The sequence below is a fragment of the Temnothorax curvispinosus genome, unplaced genomic scaffold (genome assembly GCF_003070985.1).
Source record: "Temnothorax curvispinosus isolate PA1 unplaced genomic scaffold, ASM307098v1 QBEX01006657.1, whole genome shotgun sequence".
Classification (NCBI taxonomy): Eukaryota; Metazoa; Arthropoda; class Insecta; order Hymenoptera; family Formicidae; genus Temnothorax; species Temnothorax curvispinosus.
The window spans coordinates 1,935,864-1,957,191 of NW_020216437.1; the positions used below are offsets into that span (position 1 = coordinate 1,935,864).

General features: G+C 36.0%; 2 protein-coding genes across 2 annotated transcripts in view; one reads left to right on the forward strand and one right to left on the reverse strand.

Annotated features, from left to right (window-relative positions):
* Nucleotides 1-67: 67 nt before the first annotated feature.
* Nucleotides 68-1,173, reverse strand: LOC112456110 (peptidyl-tRNA hydrolase ICT1, mitochondrial). The gene is made up of 3 exons (XM_025018428.1): nucleotides 923-1,173; nucleotides 577-762; nucleotides 68-428 (listed from the first exon to the last, which is right to left on the reverse strand). Exons 1-3 carry the CDS (start codon nucleotides 1,076-1,078, stop codon nucleotides 168-170), a joined length of 603 nt encoding a protein of 200 aa, XP_024874196.1. The 5' UTR covers nucleotides 1,079-1,173; the 3' UTR covers nucleotides 68-167.
* Nucleotides 1,174-17,166: 15,993 nt separating this feature from the next.
* LOC112456170 overlaps nucleotides 17,167-21,328 on the forward strand; it is a 28,713-nt gene continuing 24,551 nt past the window's right edge. The window contains exon 1 of the mRNA XM_025018549.1: nucleotides 17,167-17,563. Coding sequence (XP_024874317.1) covers nucleotides 17,541-17,563 — 23 coding nt within the window. The 5' untranslated portion in view covers nucleotides 17,167-17,540. The remainder of the gene's footprint in view (nucleotides 17,564-21,328) is intronic.

A 21,328-nucleotide genomic window follows, 5' to 3' on the forward strand; every position in this document is an offset into this window, starting at 1 on the left:
CATCAGAGTTATCTTTTATCTCATACATTATAGATTATTTAAAAATTCATAGTATGATACATAAATATATAAATTCTTTTCCTTTATTTTATTTATATAGCTCATTCTTACGTACAACTATACAGTATTTGAATCAGTAACTTAAATAATTAAATAACTAAATTGATTTAAAACTCAGCCGCGGGGACTCGTCTGCTTTGCTTGAGATGGGAATGAGCTCTCTTTTCGTGTAGCCTCTCCCTAGCAGCTCTCAACAAATTTTTCCTCTTCTTCTCTTCCGATTCGGGCGACGGTTGCGGCGGTGCCACAAGAGTGGCTCTTATCATCGCTCTTAGCTTTTCAAGAGCGTCCGCCAAATTCAAGTGCTGGGATCTCGTTAAATCCGACTTGATTATTAAGTAACCGTCTTTGTTTATCCTGTTTTTGTTCTGAAACAACAATTTCACGTTTGAATCCATCGCAAGCTACTCGATGCTACCAAAGTTGTCGACGAAGATACGTTTAACTATTATTTATAACTTCAACTGACTAACTTAGACTAATGCAAATTTCATTTACGTGTACAATTCTACTCACTTGTTCCGCTAAATTCGTTCGAATTTCCTCCGACAGCCAGGTAGCACTGGCTACCTGGAATCTCAGGTCCACCTTGGTATTCACGCAGTTCACGTTCTGCCCTCCCGGTCCGCTGCTACCACTGTACGTTATCTGCACCTTGTCCATGGGTATGTAACCACTGAATTTCGCTTCAGGATTTGGTACCTGAGAATAAACAAGCAATAAATCACTCCGTTCGATCAACAGTTATGAGGTTATGTTAGTTAAGACACAGCAATTAATTACAAATAGTAATAAAAGCGATATGCGAGAGCACAGTTAACTCTATTTATTAATATTTTCAAGTAGATCAGTGTGCACTAACGAAAGTTGGAGTGTGCAGCTTCAGTTTGCTCTCCGGATAAAACTTCTCCAGGGACAAAGCGCTTTTAAAACCGGAAGCTCTAAGACTGTACGACGTCTTCTGATTCCTAACGTTGCTTCGTAAAATTCTCAAACACTGTCTCGTGACGAGATTCATTTTGATTTTTATCTCTATTACTCTTCGATGGAAGTAACTTTCGAAGGTATATATTTTGGTTACGAGGACATAACCAAGCACGTCACACAGCCGCGTTGCCGACACTCGACAGTGGCGGTCGATGCGTCGATGGCTCGATAATCGATCGTGCGGCACGTTCTCGAGACACGCCTCGACTTTTGAAATTCGAACGATATACCGTCGCAAAATTCCCGCGCGGAAGAAAATTTCTAAGAATAACGAAAAATCCAAGAAACGCCAAAATCCGCCGAAGTCGGATAATATTATCAAGATAATCTTATTTTTCAGGCATTTTCTGAGCAAAAAGGCGGCAGCAAATCGTTATTTTTCTTTTCGCGCCAGCCGAACTGCGAAATGTCCCATTTCGGTAATCGGAATGATCGGCCGCCGGCTTTCGCGGTCGCGCGGAGACCTTTAACAGTCTCATTGTTGTGCATACGCTTTAAGTATTGGCGCAACAGCGGTTTTGCAAGCGGCGGATTGCGGCACGGAGCGCATTCTGAAAATCATGGTAATAATCGACGCCGGAGCCTCGCGCGATCCACCGCAAGGACACGGAACTCCGCGACTGTGGCATTGCCGTTTTTCCTTTTTTTTTGTCCCCTCTTCTTTTCCCGGCGAAATACTGTGACGAGGCCACCTCGCTCTTCGCCTCGGGTTAACGCTCCGACGACGCCGCCGCGAAAACCGTCAACGACCGTCGCCTCGCGTCGCACTTTTATACGATATTTATCAGAGGAAAAGTGAAAACGGATTGGCGTCGGATAAGTTCTTACGACGTTGTGTGGATGAGATGCGATAAATATTAATTCTTCGACACGTCATCGATATTAGGAGAGAGGTAAGAATACCGATATTCTGGCTTTAACATAAGTACTTTTAATAAATTTGAAATTATAAATTAGAGCAAATAATATTTACATAACATAATATAATATAGTATATATTATAATATATATCTAATATAATACAAATAAAAATATACTATACTCTCTTTTTATATTAATTTATATCTACATATGGAGCGGTAAAAGCCATAGTGGTGTAAGTCAAACTTTTTTAAGTATTGTCTTGTATGCATAGATGCAATTTATATATTGTATAGATTGCATCTATGCACACGAGTCAATATTTAAAAAAATTTGACTTGCACCACTATGGCTTTTACCCCTCCATATATTACATATATAAAGACCGATATAATCTGAATTACATCATTACACCGTATTACAAATATTTAAGTTTTATTAATTTTCTTAAGAGCACGTCATTGTTTTCTTTGCTCGGTTACTCGTGGCTTACGACGAGGCTCGAGCTCGCCACGTAATTTCAATAAAATTTTGCCAAGTCAAAAATCCCAGTTCCTCGTAACATAATTAAATAAGACGCTCGTTATTTACTCGTTATTTAGTCATTATTACATTACGAAACCCGGCGTTACCGATTTGTGCACGCGCGCGCGCAAATGTTTTCCGATTAATTCAGCGGAACATGTTGCACGCGTTACACGCGCAAGGGGTGCCTGCATTTTTTTTTACATAATATATCGGATCTTAATTCCGCGGGTGACGCAACGCCATCGCATCGCGTCGTATCCCATTCGCGTAAGATTTCCCGCACACACACACGTTGTTAGATAACGGGATGGTCGTCGTTGTTTCGCCGTCGTGTACGAACAACAGAGATAAGTACGCCGCGCGATGCACGATTCCGTGCGAGAGCTAGGAAGAGAAGGATTAGCGGATTGCACAATTTGTCGCGTGATCGTAGCCGAATGGAACGTGTGCTTTAACCGTATATGTGTATTATGGCTGCTAGTTAGTATATCTATCCGAGATCTATGCAGATGCGCGATCCGCGAGCAGTTATCCCTCGTTTGCACCATCGGCTCTGTTTTCCAACAGATTTGTAGACAGGGATAAACGGAAGATTTAGACGTAAAATTATATTATTTGTTCGATATTTATAATTTTATTATCGCGTGTCTGGTCGAGTCACGTTTCAATTCTGATTCATATTTTAACCCTTAAATGCCACCCGGGTCCAGAGGACCCCAGACCCTTTACAATTATATATTTTCAAATGTTTCCGCCAAAAATGAAGCTCATGCTCTCTCTGATGATAGTTGAGTGATTGAACTACCAGTGTGTACACTTAGCAGTACTTTACTTAATTTTTTATACTATGTTGAAATTGAAATTTTAACAATATAAGCATTTTATTCTCTTTTCTAGACCTTGAACAACATTGAAAAAAATTTTCATAACTAAATATAAAAAAATCAATGAGTAAGGAGACATTTTTTATGCTGGGGTCTTTTAGACCCCTCATGTCATTTACGAGATTCTTGAGAGGTGTAGCATTTAAGGGTTAATATCTCAATATAAAAAATTAATCTGGTGAAGCCTAACAAAGTAAAGTTTTGAAATCAATTTCGAGAAACAAATTTTAACTGGCTTCAAAGAAAGTTCTAAGACGTGGAGAAGATTTTAATAAACCTTCTGTAATGTCATACACTGAGAAAAAAATGTTGTAAATTTGACTAAACTCGTTTAGTTGTAGTGATTTGTTTAATGCAAATATTAATATATTTAAATCAAATATACGTGAGTAATATCAAGAAATTCTGAATCTATTTAAATATAATATTTTTTGAATTAACAAATGTTAGCTTGACAGCCCGTGACCGCTGCATTTAGTTGAATCAAATAATATTTCTTTGAATCTACGATTTTTTTTTCTCAGTGTATTAACTTTGAAGTCACACACTCATATATCTGTATTTCTTAAATCTTATCTCATTTTTACGTTACAACTTAACATGACATTGATCTTATTTTAAATTGCCGTTTTTTAAAAAGTTAAAAAATTGTAAATTAATTAGTTTTATCTGAAAGTTAATGTTTGCTAGTTTCACGTTGTATAATTTTTTTTTAAACGCGAAGAGAAAAATTGGGTTGTAGAAAGTTAAAATAACTCTTAAGAAAATGATATCATTGCATTCACGAGAGAGTATGCAAAAATAGTAATGATTAAGTTCTGGGTAACTGGTTGTCATCTCTTTCGGCCGAGGTGTGCAGCTTAGATCCGGTTCCGCGAGCGGAACACGTGAGCCGCCGCCGTCGCTGCCGCCTCCTCGCCTGCATAATTAATTATGAAAATACCGGCAAAATGCCGGCAAAGACGCGTCGGCTTGTGTACCAGGAATACGCGCGCATCATACAGTTAATTAGAATAGGATGCAACGGGATCATTAATTCATCCGGCATTCTCCCGCTGACAATGTATCGGGAAACTCAGTAGTCATTTGCATGAGAGCGCATGTCGCCGTGATATGCCATCGCGGGAATCGTAAACGGGCGGTTTTACCCAGCTGCTGACGCGAGTAACGTGACTGCTACCCGTCCAGCAACGTCCAGTAACGAGACTTGCTAATGTCCGCGCGCGATTAGGACTTCGTGGTACATCATCAGCTCTCGCCTATCCTTCGAATCTAATTAGTCGCGTTTTCTCGTCGAATTGACGCGATCGCGCGGATGAGCTAACAAGAATGTAATTCCGAAGATACAAATTTTATGCACAATAGCTTGTGGCAATTTCCGCAATATAAATCTTACCGCAATGATAAGAACGAAAGAAATTATAATGTAACGACACCTATATTTATGATAATAATTATTATCGGATATAAGAATATATTTCGTCCGAACCTGATAATTTCATCAAGTGAAACGTTTAATATTTATTTCCTCAAATTTTGCAAAGCAGTTGTCTAACGTCTTTATACGTTCTCAGACAACTGTTACATCCTTGGTTGATAAGGTTCTTGAGATATAATTTACAACTAGTTTTGTGCACGCGCTTCTCCTCCTCGGTGACTTGATGTACGGCACAGCCGTGGCCTCGCGAACGTTGTAGAAACGATTTCGGAATTGAAGACGAGATAGCGCACGTAAAAACTATTCCACGCCCTCTCTCTCTCTCTCTCTCTCTCTCTCTCTCTCTCTCTCTCTCTGTCTCTCTATCGTTGCCTCAACGATACTTTCTCTTGCAATGACGGAACGCATATATTTATAGAGAACTCGTACGCGGCATGTAAACGGGGAGCCGCACAGCCGATAAACGTGTTGCGGCTGTTTGACATTTCTGCGACAAGTTTGCGGGGAGCAAACAAATTTAATTGTGGTTCGGAAGTTTAGCTTGTACAGTAATAAGGTCGGGAAAAGATTAGCTTGCAATAAAAGCTGCCTTCCACCTGAAAGATATGGTATCTGCATAAGACGATATACGTACAAATTATTTTTACGCAAAGATAATTTAAAAAGAAGTTTAAAGTCACGATAAATTAATTTAAAAAAATAAATATTATTTTATCTTTGTGTACCGTCTCTTATGTGACTTCGAATTTGGGTATGAAATCACAATAGAGTCACAGAAAAATAAAATAAATTATTAATTAAATGCATGTAGTATCTTCAAAAGTTCCTTTTTAAGATTTAGGTCTGTCTCGATAATACATGGCTAATTAAATTGATTGCATATCTATTTTTCAGCAATTAATTTTTGACTTAATAATGCGTACATTTTTAAATAGTTGTTATATATTTGGCGTATGTCTTTTTACCTTTATGGAGCAGTCGTTTTATAACATTTATTTTTATGTAGTAAATGTTATAAAGATAATAATACTGTAATAATAAAGAAACAACAAACTTATAAAAATAAATACTATAAGTATATATAAAATTAAGCATACTTCTATACTCGCGCGCGCGGATGAACTTCAAATATCATGAGTTATTTTCATATTATATAATTTTACATAGTATATTATAATCACGTAATATTGTATTATATAATCATATAATACTTATATAATCATATATTTTTATCAACTCCAGCTTATAATCTAACAATTTTAATGTTTTCATAATCCACTAATTATATAATCTTTTTATCTCTTAATAAATATCTTTGACAAGTAAATTTATTTGAAATATCTGAGTCTTTCAACTACCTAATTAAATTATGGTAAACATTCAAATATATCCATGAACGAGAAAACAAAATGAAACATGTTCTACATAAGAAATTGCTCCCAGCTGTCAAATACGCATGACAAAAGTTTCATAAACCCTATATCTTTGAAATCTCGGAAAATTTAACAACGTTACCAGCGAGAGGGCCATTTTCGCCATAAAGAATCTCATACATCCTACGATGCATTAGGTAACGTCGGGTCAGGCGTGGGTTCAAATCATGACGAATATTCCCTTCGTGCGCCGATAAATATTAGTTATATCTTGACATTAAAGCGACTTTTGCCCCCCGCGCACTTTTTCCAATTTATTTGCGGGTTAAGACATCGATCTTTCCTCAAATTATAGGCAGCGAACGATGATTAGGATAACATCGAGAGAAAAAACGCCCGACCGAAAACAACGGCGCGAGACACCGGCGCGGCGCGACGGCATTCAATATGATAATGCTTTCGAAAATCTTCCGTCTCGTTTCTTTGAATCCGATGAATTTTGCATTTAGGTGCACGGGATCTTATTATAGCAGAATCACCGTCTTTTTGAGGAATATAGGAGGCTTATAAGGGATTCCGAGAAGCTGAACACTTATTCCACGAAATCCGGAATTAGTTTTACGATTTTTATAGCGCCGCAATAAATCTTCGTACCTTCCTCGAATTTAGATTCAAGACAAGAAGGAGGAAGGATGGAATCCGTCTTGATGACAAAAGAAAAAAATTTGCAAATTTTATTTTGTCTTTACGATTTTTATATGACCGACTTTTTTAAAGTCACGGATTGTCTTTCGTAAAAATTCCATGTAGTTATATCAAAAAGAGAACATCCGGATACTGTTCTTTTTTTTTTTTTTTTTTTTTTAGAATGTGAAGGATAATCGGTTACGTCGGTGGAATGCCCCGATATTATTCGGAGTTTCGAGGTAGCTCCGAATAATGCGTCATCGCTATATATTTGACGCATTGTTCACAGCTAGATCCTGCAAGTGCCTTCGTACTAGTGCTTGCGATCATGTGTGTCGTGACTGTCAAGGCTGTTAGCGTTATATTATAATGTCGTCTGATACGCGCGCGTAGACGTATGTAAAATATTATTTGTTCGAGAAGCGCACGGTGACTTAAACGCGATTATGTTAACCCGCAAGGACGCAGAAAAACGTCATACTTTAATCCTACGCAAGATAAGATACGATATTTTGGCGCTACGAGATATTTGGCTATAATCTCTCAATCTCAAACTCCCAGGGTTTTGTGATAAAAAAGTGTGACCAAATTTCTATTATACTAATTATTATTAAATTATAAAAACTTACATTTTATAAAATTTCCTAATGTATAACAAATTTTAGTTTGTTAGCAAGATCTTTATTTCAGAACGATGCATATTTTAGAGAGTTTATATATAATTGTATCCTCTTTTTGTTACATAATAAAAAGCCTTTGATTTTTATGTATCTCTTTCTTATAAATATTAATGCAATATCTTCAAATTATCTTACATTGCAGCAAAAATCAGAAGATCCTTCCACATGACTAATTTCTTCTGCACTTGAGGTAAATGCAAACCACTGATACCCTTGAATCTTCAAGAATATTACAACCTCGAGAATTTAAATAAAATTTGTATTTGGCATATACGGCAGAGAGACCATGATTTTTTTTTTTTTAAGAAATATGTTCAATGACGTGACGCGAGTAATGTTCATTGCACTACGTTAAATACTTCATATGTGTTATCATATTTCTCATTCGATTATAAGAAAACTCCCGTTCATTAAATATCGTAACTTTTAAAGCATTAAAATGTTTTATTAAGAATTAATTAAATATTCGTTCTTAGCAGTTAATGCAGTGACACTTGATTGAGTTACATTAAATATCTGGTCGTTATATTAACACATAAAAATAAATCTATAACAATATCTTACTTTTTTCGTTAATAAAACGATTGAAATAATGATGTTTTATATCTTTCATCGGCTAAACAGCAAGACATCTTTAACATTCGTCACAATTTATTTAAAGGAGTTGCTAATTTCTTTTTATAAAATCTATTGTGCTATAAACAATGAGAAGGAAGGAAACGAAAGGATGCTACATATTATTTTTTTTTATATATGGAGTTACAATTTGCGGGTAATGCGCCTTGATGCGTCCCGTTACAATCATTTTCCTATTATAGGCAAGGTTTTAAACGTATGCGCATCAGGAAACTATTGCAACTCGGAGCTGACAAAATTGGACGGATTCATCATTATTCAGCATCTATCTGGTATCTACCTTGCATCCGTTTTATAAAATTCGATAAAAAAGAAATCTCGGAAATTGCACATTGAGAACAAGAAGAAAAACACCCATGCATTGAACTACAGAGTGTAACGAGATACAATAATGAAAAGAAAATAATGGAAAGGTCAGGAGATAAGCGGGGAAGCCGCGAGGAAGCGCGAGGAATGAGAGGAGCAGAGGAGCGATAACGAGCGTGCGACGGCGGGAATATGCGAATTAACTCTCATCCTTTCATTCTATTATATGTCGCGCGTCGCATGTAGCAATGCAGCACGAGGCGCCCGGTGCATTACGAAGCGTATCTCGATAATCATTAACCGACCGATCCTACGGAATGACAAGAACGCCGTCTCTCTTCTCCACTCTTTTGCAGCTGCATCTCCCGCGCGCTTGCATCACCTGCGCGAGCATCAGATGCTCCCCGTTGATCCTACGTCGCCGGTGTATATCTAATGAGCCTAGTATCACCATGAGAAGCATCGGCATTGACTAATACGCGCGTATAAAAAAACCGGCATCTCTCCTCAAAAGGGAAGAAAATTACAAAAATATAAATTTTTTAAATTAAACAAAAAAGTAGATCGTTTTCTGGTATAATTTTCTCGTAGTCGCGTGAAATTGTGGACGTTAAATTAAAACGTTCTCCTATAAAATCATTTTTTTACCTTTATGTATTTTTTTCTTAGGAAATACTGAATCGACTTTAATTAATTTTTTTAATCTGTTCAGGAATAAATAGACTACAATTTGATAGCTTGATTTAAAAAAAATTTTAGTTTTATTAAAAATTAAAAGCGATTAAAGAGTTGCAAAAGGCTAACTTTCTTGAAACCATAATTAAGATACAAAAAGGTCTTAATTATTTGGAAAAAAGCACTGATATAATAAAATATTGCCAATTATATGAGAAGAATAAAAAAAAGAATAATTCAAGTATATTGACACAATCATAAAAAAAAGGAACATATAAAGATAGACAGTTTTGTCTTACGATTTCGCATCCTTAAGGCTGCTGTCAGTTATAGAGTTAAATGCTCATTTTGCGATGGCAATGAGTAAGCAACTTGTGTTTGTATATTATTCTTCATATACGGTATTCTCTATGTATCGGCATCGTACTATCAGAAAATCGTCTCTAATCATCAGTCGTGAACTGTCGATATCGATTTATATCAATAATGATTAGTATATGTTATTCTAATATTCTAATATAGATTATGTAATTAATATAAATTGTTTCTCTCGTCTGTCATTTGTCGATATGTTTTCTAACAGCTGTATAGAGCGAATCGAACTTTAGCTGGCATCGAGAGAACATCGGCGTTACGAAACAAGGATGTCTGCAGCGGAAAGCGGGTCAGTGTACGGCTCGTTTGTCTCCTCCATTCGGCTCCTGAATTCTTGAGGCGCTTTTGCATTTACCCCGTGATCTGTATTAAAAAAATTAAAAGGTAGGCGACAGGATGATTGTGTGAAAAACCGAGTATAAAAGAAAGGTATGTGGCTATTCTTTTCATTGAATTTTCTTTCCTCGAAATTCCGTTGTTATTTAGACAGTTCATTGCAGGAATTCCGCGTATACGAAAGAATTTCGTAAATCGTAAGCAGCCGTGTCCTTTTCGATACGTGTTTATGTGCGCTCGGAGTTAGTAAAAGAGAGATTTTGGCGATGGGAAAAATACGGTGCGCGGCCTTGCCGCATACGGACTCATCAGTCCTTGGACTAACATGGGATTGAATTCCTTCGAGAAGATATTGACCTCCTTCGCTCGGCGGTAATCTGGTTTGCCGGCATCGTCGCGGTGACTAAACTTTTCCCAATCTTCAAAACGACCGATATCCTCTCACCGCGCGAACGGCCATTAAGTATATGCTAAAATATCTCCCATCCCGCATATGATTTCGCCTCGGAAGATCTATTATCTTGTTGATATATTTTTAGAAACGACCTCACGACCTTCTTCTGTAATCGTCCTTTTTACCCGGTCTCCTGACGAGAGATCAGACTGGGGAGATTGCACTCCTTACTAAATTTAGAAAGGTCATTCATTATTACAGCATTGATTTATCGCATTGTTAGAGACTTGTGCGATGACTCGGCGAGATTTTTCCGCGCGATGGTACGTAATTGTAATTAAGCTATTACCGTGCAGCGCGCCGTTCGTAAGGATAATTCAGCACATATGCGCACTTTCCCAGAGTTTCTGTTCGCCGTCGATGAAAGCAAATCGGACACAAGAGAAGGAATATAGCGAATTGTCGCTCGTGTGACATAGTTGATAGAGCCGGTTTCTAGTAGTCTCGTGACACGCCTCACGTAGATGTTATATCGAGTATCTCGTACTGCTGAAAATATGATTCAGTTGTTGGTATGGGGAGATCATTAATTATATCCACGAGATAAAATAATTCTATGCCATTAATCATAAAGCAGAGAAGGCTAGAAACAAAATAATCAAATGCGATATGTATTATAAAACATATGTCGCTCGAACAACAGCAAAGAAACAAAATGTTTCGCTTGTCATGATATTAAACTAACTTCTAAATTAACGCTAAGGCCGGTATTCATAGTCGGTTCTTATATTTAAGACCGTCTCAAGTAGAATCTTAAGATGTCATTAACCAATCACAGAGCCGTATTAGCATCTTAAGATGTTACTTAAGACGGTCTTGAAATAAGATCCGACTATGAATACCGGCCTAAGAAACGTTGCGCGTGCAATTAGTTTTCTGAGTTTTCTCTCATAAGGGCAAATTCGCGACAATTAATCAAAGAAGCGCGGAATCAGGAAGCAATAGTACATTTGAAGTGAAATTGTGCTTATGGTTCAAAAACATTCGGTTCGAGACTTTCGCTCGATTCTCGGGGTAAACGATAATGATGATGATGATGATGATAATGGCGGTAATCGTTAGCATCGCGACGCCGCTAACGACGCGGTGCTGGCTTGCGGACGCCTCGAATCATTGATCGCAGAGGCGAGTACGGTTCGTTACGAGAGATCGCGTGGGACATCGCGCGATTACATTGCTAGTCACATGTGGATCGCTAGTCATTGAGTAATGCCCGTAGTCACTCTCGCCGTCGCCGGCGCCGTCGGTCTCTATGATATGATATATGCATGTATAAGCTGAGTTACGGCAGGCAAGACGACTATCGTAATTAAAATTTTTTATTTCCATTTGAGACAACTCTTTGTTACTTTTGTAAGAAAAACAAGTTTGAGATTAAGTGTAAAATGTTCTTTTAATAGCTCCTAATTAAAATCTGTATGCAACACATTTCTCGACAAAATATGTACACAGAAAAAAAATAAGCGTCAAATCAAGACTTATACGCTCGTATATATGGATGAATCGATAATCTTGAAATGAAATCAGAAATCAGAACTTGTTTGAATAAAGTCATTTATATATAGTTCAACCAAGAAAAAAGTTGAAAAAAAGTTGAAATTTTTATAAAAAGATTTGTAGATTGTTGCATATATATGAGTATATAAGTTTTGATTTGACACTTTTTTTTCTGTGTACATTTAGTTTCCTAAACGTTTCTCGAAGTGAGAACTGGAAGAACGAAATCGCGCTGCTTGACACTTTTTGTGCGAACTTTTGCAAGCGCCTTCGGCTTCAAATTGAAAAGAATTAGTAATGCAGAATTTACTTAATTTGGCAATTTATATCGCTGCAGCGAGATATAAGTGTATATAAGCACTCACTCGCACACACGAAATAAGAGGAGAAATGTTTAACGACACTTAACATTTAATAAGCATAACAAATAAATTATATCTATATATGTATATACATATATTAATAATTATACAAATATTAATTAATATGTATATTATAAATGTTTATATTATATATTATATTATATTATAATATTGTATGTGTTACAAGCAAATAAATTAATGCATAAATTAATATTAGTTAATATACCCTATTGTTGTACAAAAATATTATTATACGGAACCTTTAGACATAAATATATATTTTCAGGAAAAATCCCGCCACGTTTTTGCAAATATCCGTGGAGTTCTGTTTATTTTAGACGTTTCAGTAAAAAATTGAATCGATTAATGTCTAATGAAATCACATATAAAAACATGAGATAAATATAAACTATTTGTCGTGACATACATACTTCGTTGGAACGTTTTACATAAACTCACGATGAAAACGTGCTCCGATGCAGGTAACCTCGAAAGGACGATCTCTCGAATTTCACTGTGACATCAACGAAATATTCCTCTTTCTTTTTTTCTGCTGGAAAGGGATAGGAGAAAGATGGGAATGAACCGTACTGTAAATGTACACGCAAATTAAATTACTTGCTCAGTGAAATCGGGCAGGATGCGACAGCGACTGTCTCATCGATACGTCGGGTTCGTGATTTAATTCTTGTTTCACGCAAGGCAAGAAATAATCGACAAATAAAAAAAATTATATATGTACAATGTGCAATACTTAATATAATTTTTTAAAAATAATTTATTATTAATCAATATCTTTAAAACAAACCGAAAATATATCAGAGATTTAAAGAGGTATTCCGAATTTCTCATATAGTTGTCTTCACTTCTTCCCCTTTTGTTGATAGTCACTCTTTTTTATTCTTTCAACGCATATTCTCCAATAATAAAATGAAATATTAATTACCTACAAATTTATGCTTAATAATGCATGAATTTTTATCGTTATTTTATTGAATCTCGATGAAAGTCACTGAAAGGAAAAGGAAAGAGGACTTCTTTCTGTCTCTTTATAACACTTTCACTACAGTTCCCGTGATTGTCGTCTTCGCAGTTCAACTTACTATTCCTATGACATTTATTTTTCAATTTTGATAACAGTATTGCGGTTTATAATTATTGCGATTTTTTAGAGAGAAGAGATTCGGATGACTTTAGCACTATAAAATGAGAATAATTCGAAGGTATTTTAAATGTGTGCAATATTTTGAAAGATATATAAAAAGATGAAAGCTAAAAGTCGCTACAACTAATTATTTTCGAATTATTGATAAATATAGAGCAATTTAGCGGGAAACCATATTTAAAGCAATAACATAATTTTTTCTAATTTTTTTTTAATTTATAATTACTATTATTAGTTAATCGCGTTATTCCGTTGCTTATAAATAATTTCACGCGTTTCTATTGCGAAATTTTCCAACCAGTACACTTTTGCTTAATATTGAGAATATAATTGTAAAGCACTTATGTGAAATATGTTTGAAGTAATCCTCTTGCTATTTCCGAGTGTGCGGCACACTCTGCACACGAGGAGAGACGGTCCTGATTCTAAAAGGAATACTGAAAAGTATGTTTCTCTCTCTAACTTAATCCGGACAGGCGTCTGTTATGTATTTGTCTCAGGGTACGGTCAACGTGACGCTACAAATACTTCGAAGCATTCTTCTTCTCTTTTCTTTCAATGAAGAAAGAAAGAGAAGAAGAACGCTCCAAAGCATTTGTAGCGTCACGTTGTCCGTAGCCTCAGTCCATATCTATAAAGTCTATGTATGCGAATGTTGGATCATCCGCTAGATGGCATCCGCTAGCTGGCATTTCTCGTATTTAAAATACGACGAACGATAATATAAAGAACTCGAGACAGCAGCTTGTTGGAATGAAAACTTTTAAGGGGATCCTGCTGCAGGATCCCCTTAAGATAATCGGTATAACATATATACCGTGTATTACACCTCTTGGAAACGAAATTTAAGAGAATTTTACGGGGAAAGCATTTGATTTCGTTAACAAACGAGGTTTTACATGGTGTCAAAATGACACCTAATAATATTATTTAAAAAAAAATATACAAAAACAATACAAAAATAATCGTTTCCCGTAATTTTTGAATGCTAACTATGATCCCGTTTATTGCTCTATTACGTCATAAATAAATTATTTATAAATTAATTTTATAGAAACATCATTTGATATTTGTTATGTAGGTACCAAGTATTCGTATAAATGAACACTGCACAAATTTAAATAATAAATATAATAATAACAATAATATTATTACTATATAATATTATGTAATAATTATTAATTATTACAATTCGCGACAATATTTAATTTTTGTGCAACGCGGCTTTTTATCTATTTTTTACTTTTATCCCATGCAAAATTGTACTGCGCGGATGTAAAAAAAAAATGATACTTTCGGTTAAAACGAAAAATGCATAAGTAAATGCGAAAGTGCCCTAAATATAGCTGGGTAATACACGATGCATTAAAGTTCAAAGGTCTGGGTACGTACTCATAAAGTCACGATGAGCGTACAGCTGTCTTGCTTTTACAATGCCACTTCTATCTTGAATTTTTCTATGCTCACTTTCTATGTTTTCCCATTTGTTCCCTCGCAGTTCGTATATTTTTGTTGATGCAACAGAATGCGATGCGTGAAAATCATCCGAACAATAATTGAATGAATGAATAATGCTGCGAGTCATACGTAATTCTCAGCATATACAACATATGACAACCGGTTGTCATCAACTGTCAATTCTCAACACTCTTAACCTTTAGTTTTTTATTTTTCAATCTTCAACTTTCGAACTCTCGGCTCTCGAGTCTTGACTCCAAATTTCCGCCTCTCAACTACCTGCTATTTATTGTCTAGTCTCAACTCCCGCCTCTTAACTAATCGGGCACTCGATTTCTACAGAGAAATCTCTCCCGGCAACCGGCGATTATATGTATGAGTATGCGGAGGTCTATACGAGTGCTTTTCGACTGGCTTCTTTTTCCCAAAGGTCAAGGTCACGACGTGACATCGCACCTCCTCCGTAACACCTGTACTTGGATGAAGACACGTACACATATCCCACTTACTGTGTCCCCGTTCAAGCGTAGTTTGCTAAATTTTAATTGAGCAAATTGAATCTCCTGTTCATCTGGATAAAAACACTGAAAGAGACAGAAAAGGATGCGAGTAATATACAGAAATTGATGATTGAAAAAAGCATTATTTTGTAAAAAAAACACGTTTTGTTAAAAAATGATCTCATACAGTATACGGATAATTAATTATTTATCAATCCTTCGAATATTTTAATAATAATTCAGTATTTTAATAATTTATAGCAAGTAAATTGACTGTATGTCGAAAAATGGGCATAATGGTCTTACGTAAATGGTATAATTAATATATTAAAATGCTCTCAATTTCTATTTAAATTAAAAAAATATATATCTCCAATTATAATACATTAAAATTAAAATTCTCCACTGATTAACATTTCCTCCGTATTATTAACAGTTTTCGCAATCAGTTATACGGGTACAAGATGCACAAGGTGAGGTGTCAACATTCCTAATTTCGCAACACTCGTAAAAGCGGAAAATATTACGGGGCAGAATATCCGTTCGATGTTCCCGATATCGCGCGCGCCAGCATTGATCGGTTTCCTTGGACGGCATTTATTTGTCTGTGTCGGCGTGTTGCCTTTCTCATCCTCATTATGCCTCTATTCGCTGTCGTTTCTAAGAATTTTTGTGATCTTCAATTGCGATTCGTCCCTCGCCGTTCCTCGAACTGCAACAGTCGACGCGACGTGTCACATCGTTATATCGCATCATACTCTCGGATCTCGTCTCGTTCTCCACGAGTTTTCGCTATAAAGATTTCAGAACAATGGTCGAATAATCTGGTTCGCAAACAACACGATTCTAAAATACCAAACATGTATATTGGATTACCCCATAAGTAACATAATTTTTTAGAGATATTTTTTAAATGAAACAAAAAATTTGACATTTTTATTTTAATCCCAAATATGACTTTTGTCGATCGTGTTCGAAAAGATATCTGAGATTGGATAATAATCTCATGAAATCTCACAATTAAAGTCTTTAAATTAGAATTATAGCATAAACATTTTTCATCTTCGTTCTTCTCGCGCAAACAGAAGTATTCGTAACCTTGAAAAATTGCTTTATACGTGATAATTGAAGACTTTAAAATTAAAAAAAAAAAGAATTAGGCTACGAGACCTAAATTTACGAGAGTGTTCTAAGATTCAGGACGAGATCATCGATATCATGGGCTAATTTTTTAAATACATTATGCTAGGTACTTCGTACCCACTTCATACATTCTTAATTTTATTACGGGAACACATGAAAAGTAGAATTGGCATTACCGCCCGGCATAATTTTACATTATTTTCACCCACTTATCCGCATTCATAAATTTCATTAATTGTTAATTTCTGCATTTATTGCGGTCGAATTGCGGTTACGTTAGCCGCGTTACTCAAAATTCAACCTCGGTATACTTAAGGGCTGATTATAGGGGGACTCCATGTACTCCCGTTATCGCGTACATTACGAGCATAAATCAAGTATAATGGGTGCACCGAAGATGTCTATTATCTCCGGCATCGCTGCCGTGCGAGACGGCTCATGCATAAGTAGCCTGCACCTTCCTCCCTTATACTTCCTCCCGAAACTTCCTTCTCGTTAGGCACGCATCGACTCGCTTGCCCTCTCGCCTCCACCGTGCACCATGCACCGGCGACTTTGACGCGGCCGAACCAAGCGCATCGCGCTTATTACTTCTCCATCGCTCAGTTGCACCGGCGCGGCGCGACGATTTTGAGCCGAGTGCCGCTTCGCGCGCGAATCCCTCTCTCTCTCTCTCCCTCTCTCTTTCACACGGCCGCTCGCTCGCTCTCACATTCTCGCTCTCGCTCATAGCGGTGACCAACACGGCGGCACCTCTCGCTTTCACTCGCCGCGTGGTTGTGCAAAGAGGAGGCTATCACGGCACCCGTGACGGGACTCTCAGTATCCACCGGAGAGCCGTTGAAGATACGTGTTTCTTCTCGATGTTATCCGCGCGATCAGTGTAACATCTGAGAGAGAAAGAGAAAGAAAGGCAGAGGGAGAGAAAGAGAGAGAGAGAAAGAGAGAAAGAAGAGAAAGAAAGAATAGGAGCTTGTGTGAGAGAGCGAACGGGAGAATTTTCGCCGAATTTACATCTTCGTGCCGCTGCGCCGAAAGCGACAACGAGGAACGTGCGGGACCGCGGCGTGCGCGGGAAAAGTCACGCGATTATAAGAGCGAAGACACAGACGAGCGAGTCGAAAGGGTGACAGAAATGGTGACAGTCGGCTGGCTCAGGTAAGAGCTCAGATTATTCATTAAACTATCGTCGAGAAAACGAAGATTCTCTCCAGGCTATATTGATTTCTCGCGTTTGTGAGATCAACCACGATCAACATATACGTAACTTAAACTTGAAATTAAATCTATGTTGTCGCGATTAAATCGCGAGGTTTCTTTTTCATCTGAGGAAAAAAAAATGAAGAAAATTGTTCATTCGCCGGAAGAAGCGCGGAGTCAAAGGTTCATCGATAGCCGGTTACGTGGGAGATGATTAGTATATGAGTTAACGCTTGTCACGATGATAGCTAAGTGTTCCGCAAAGCGTGTAAAAGTAACTTTCTAACAGCCAAACGGTACTTCATCATGCATTTGCTGAATTAAGGAGTCTGTTAAACTTCGGCACACACAGTCCTCTCGTTCTTATTCAATTGAATGCGCTTCACGCGATGCATCCGCAATAGACATCAAATGTATTCACAACGAACTCTGAGGAACAAATCGTGAAGTAACGTACAGCTGAGGTAAATTTAAATAAATATCTTCAGTTTATGCGTTACGCTAAAAAAAAAAAAAGAACCGATGTGCAAGAAGCAAGTGAGAGATAGCGCCCGCATGTGGTATGGAGGTCGCTTATGACAAAGTGATAATTTTGTTTCATAATTTCTGATAAATGTCTATCTTCGTTCAACACATCGTGTTTCTTTTTTATTACAATTGTAAAGCAGAAAGCCTCTCACTCGTCCGAGATTTTTCTCGAATTACTTCCGGTTAAATCCATTTACGTTCAATGTACGGCCACATGCCGCGATCGCTCACTCGATTAATCTACGATAAACAGTGAAGTCATGAACGCAGTTGTGTTTTCCGTCTTACTGATGAGGAAACAGTGCTCGATTGCTCATCGCGAATTATTCCGAGAAGATCAACGTTTCTATTATGTAACTGACACACGGAAACACCTGTTCTATTTACTTGCCCTGGTGTTTTACATATTGATCGATATTTCGTTTTCTTGGTATTTTATGATTAGTATCGTCAATTTTTCACAATACAGAAAACTAACAAAAATATCAAAATTTCATATCTCGAATATCTCACTAATTATGGCAATGAAAGTGAGGTCGATGGAACTCAGAATACTACGTTCGAACTAGGTCTACGTTCGAACGTAGACCGAAGATCCAAGTAGTGCAGGTCTCTAATTAATCAGACGCTTTCGTATTCGTCGTCAAACATTATCTCGCGCACGAGTATGGATTTCCAACTAAAACGATCTTGGGAGCCTACGTATTTTAGTATCTGAGATATCGATGATTCAAAATTTATCAAGATTTAAGAAGTGAACGGAATTTAAACGGAGTGTGAACGGAAGTTTAAAGAGCAGCGGGTAAGGATCTTATCTGATTAACTGAAGGGGTTTTGGAATTCGTATAATTAATTTAAATTAATTAGCCGTTTATTATCTACGATCCTGAGAAATCTCAGAATTTCCGACGATTCAAAAACCTGGAAACTTTAAATTTAAATAGTTCACTATAAAATTATCGTAAATTAAGAATTTGCGAGATACTCAGAAAACCTTGAATTCCAGAGTTAAGTACGATGCGTTAGATAAATACGAAGAAATATGCAGAATATTTGTAGGCCAATCGGGGTCCTGCGTTGTATCGCAAGTATTACGATATGCCATGGTAGTTCTAATGATATACTTGGATATAAATCAAAGATATTAACTTACACACTTCTGAAAATTACAGAGTCGTTGGCAATATAAGAGAGAATTAGCTTACATTAGAGTATAAATAATGGTACGTCTGGTGCATGTCGGACACAATTATAGTAACACTCTTTCTCTTGCGCAATATATGTTTTTTATCAGTACTCGTAAATACATAGCGCACAACAAAGGGAGATTCGATGCAGTCGAGTAAAAACTATCGTTAATATTTTTACGCTGTAGTATCATGCAATACTAAGTACCGTAAAATGAGGTTAGCAGTGTTAATAATTTTGTATTAAGTGAGAAAATTTCGCTTATTCAATGCCGAGAGAATTAATTGATAAGTAACAAGAATTTCGTGTAAACATGAACCGGTGGTAGAAATTTATCTTGCCGGATATCTTTACGCTCTGTAAAACAAGATTATTCTTGTTGATGTAATAATTTACATCGTTATTTTATGTACGTTTCTAGATACGTGACGATTTAACACATGGAATAATGTTTTATTAATGTTGCTCTATAAAATATTATATTAATATTTTATTAATATATTAATAAAAATATTAATTATTTTATAAAAGACATAACGGTCATAACAAATTGATTAACATTACTTAACATTGATTTGTATCAAATATCGTGATGTGGCGAACCGTAAAGTCGAGCATAATTAAACCGGATAAATTATGGCCTGGCGGTAAATCTTTCAGCCGTGTAATTATAGAATCGACGCTTTTACGCTTCGCTAGCAAACATGCCATATTACTCTCTTCGTCATCGAAGAGGCACAAAATGCATAGAAAAAGAAAGGAAAAGAATGCTACTAAGTTTTTCTGATTGTAATTGAAAGAGGCTGAATGTCTCACAATCGACTTTATTCCGCATTTTTCGTCTAAAACTTTCTCTCAATTGCGTTAAATGCCATTATTTAGAATATTTTATGTGACAGATTATATACGCGATATTTTATAATTATGCTTCAGTTTAGAGAATAACTTTGTTACTTCTTCTTTTAAACTATAATATATTGTACTAATATATGCTAGTTGAATGCTAAGACAAAGTAAAAAATGCTTAAAACAGAATAGTAAAACTTTTGCAGAACTTTTTAGAAAAGAGATATGATTCTGTGACACTGCATATAATTTGTTATTTTTGGCTCTTTTAGATGACAAAAAGTTTTTTACTCGATTGCTTTTTATTCACTCATAGACGATTGTATATGTATGTGTGTATGTGCGTGATGCGTATATTATTACAGTTAGAAAGTTACAATTACGTTTGAGGTCGCTTATTAATGTTGTTCTTATTCCTACTGCAGTTGTAAACACAACTGTTATTTCCATGTGGAATCTCATGTGGCAACTAGTAATGATATTTTATTGCATAAATAACGTTAAGTATTATTTGCCACAAAGTTCCATTCCTTGCGGTCTACCAGACGGAGAATCTCTTTTGTTGCATCGCTAAGATAAATCATGTACTTCTCTCTCTCTTTCCTGTCAGTTTAAAATTCAGAAAAGATATATCAGGCATGCGTGTGTCAACGAATGCTTTAATGTTTTCTCCTACTAGTAGCAAAAGTATCGTTATGTGTACTAAGAGAGCAGTGAGTCGTATATATTTTGCATAGAAAAGGAAGGAGAAAGCATCATGGAAATTATGAAACTATCTAACTCTTCTTGCTGGCTTTTACTGAAAATTATACATATTAAATTTGTTAATAATATATATATATTTTTTGTAATATTTATTAAATATATATTAATAAATATTCAAATATAACATATTAAAAATATATTTAATATTAGATTAAAGATATTAGATCGTACTAAAAATAAATAATTAATTGCTTGATTATTGGAATAAAAATAAATAAATGTCAAAAAATTAGAATTTTTATAATCACGTAACACATTATAAATCTTAGTTTTATATATTTTATTCACAAATATATTTACATATAAAACTAAAATTTAAAATAAAATTTGTGAATTTTATCACACAAATAATGCAATGTATCGTTAAAAGATTGGACAGATATACAGTAATCGTTT

What these genes read in the sequence shown, in the direction of transcription:
- LOC112456110 (XM_025018428.1), bottom strand. Translation starts at nt 1,078, where the DNA reads ATGAATCTCGTCACGAGACAGTGTTTGAGAATTTTACGAAGCAACGTT. An exon ending in AGCTGCACACTCCAACTTTC is followed by an intron (nt 763 to 922) that starts GTTAGTGCACAC and finishes GTTTATTCTCAG; the next exon opens with GTACCAAATCCTGAAGCGAA. An exon ending in GAACGAATTTAGCGGAACAA is followed by an intron (nt 429 to 576) that starts GTGAGTAGAATT and finishes TTGTTGTTTCAG; the next exon opens with AACAAAAACAGGATAAACAA.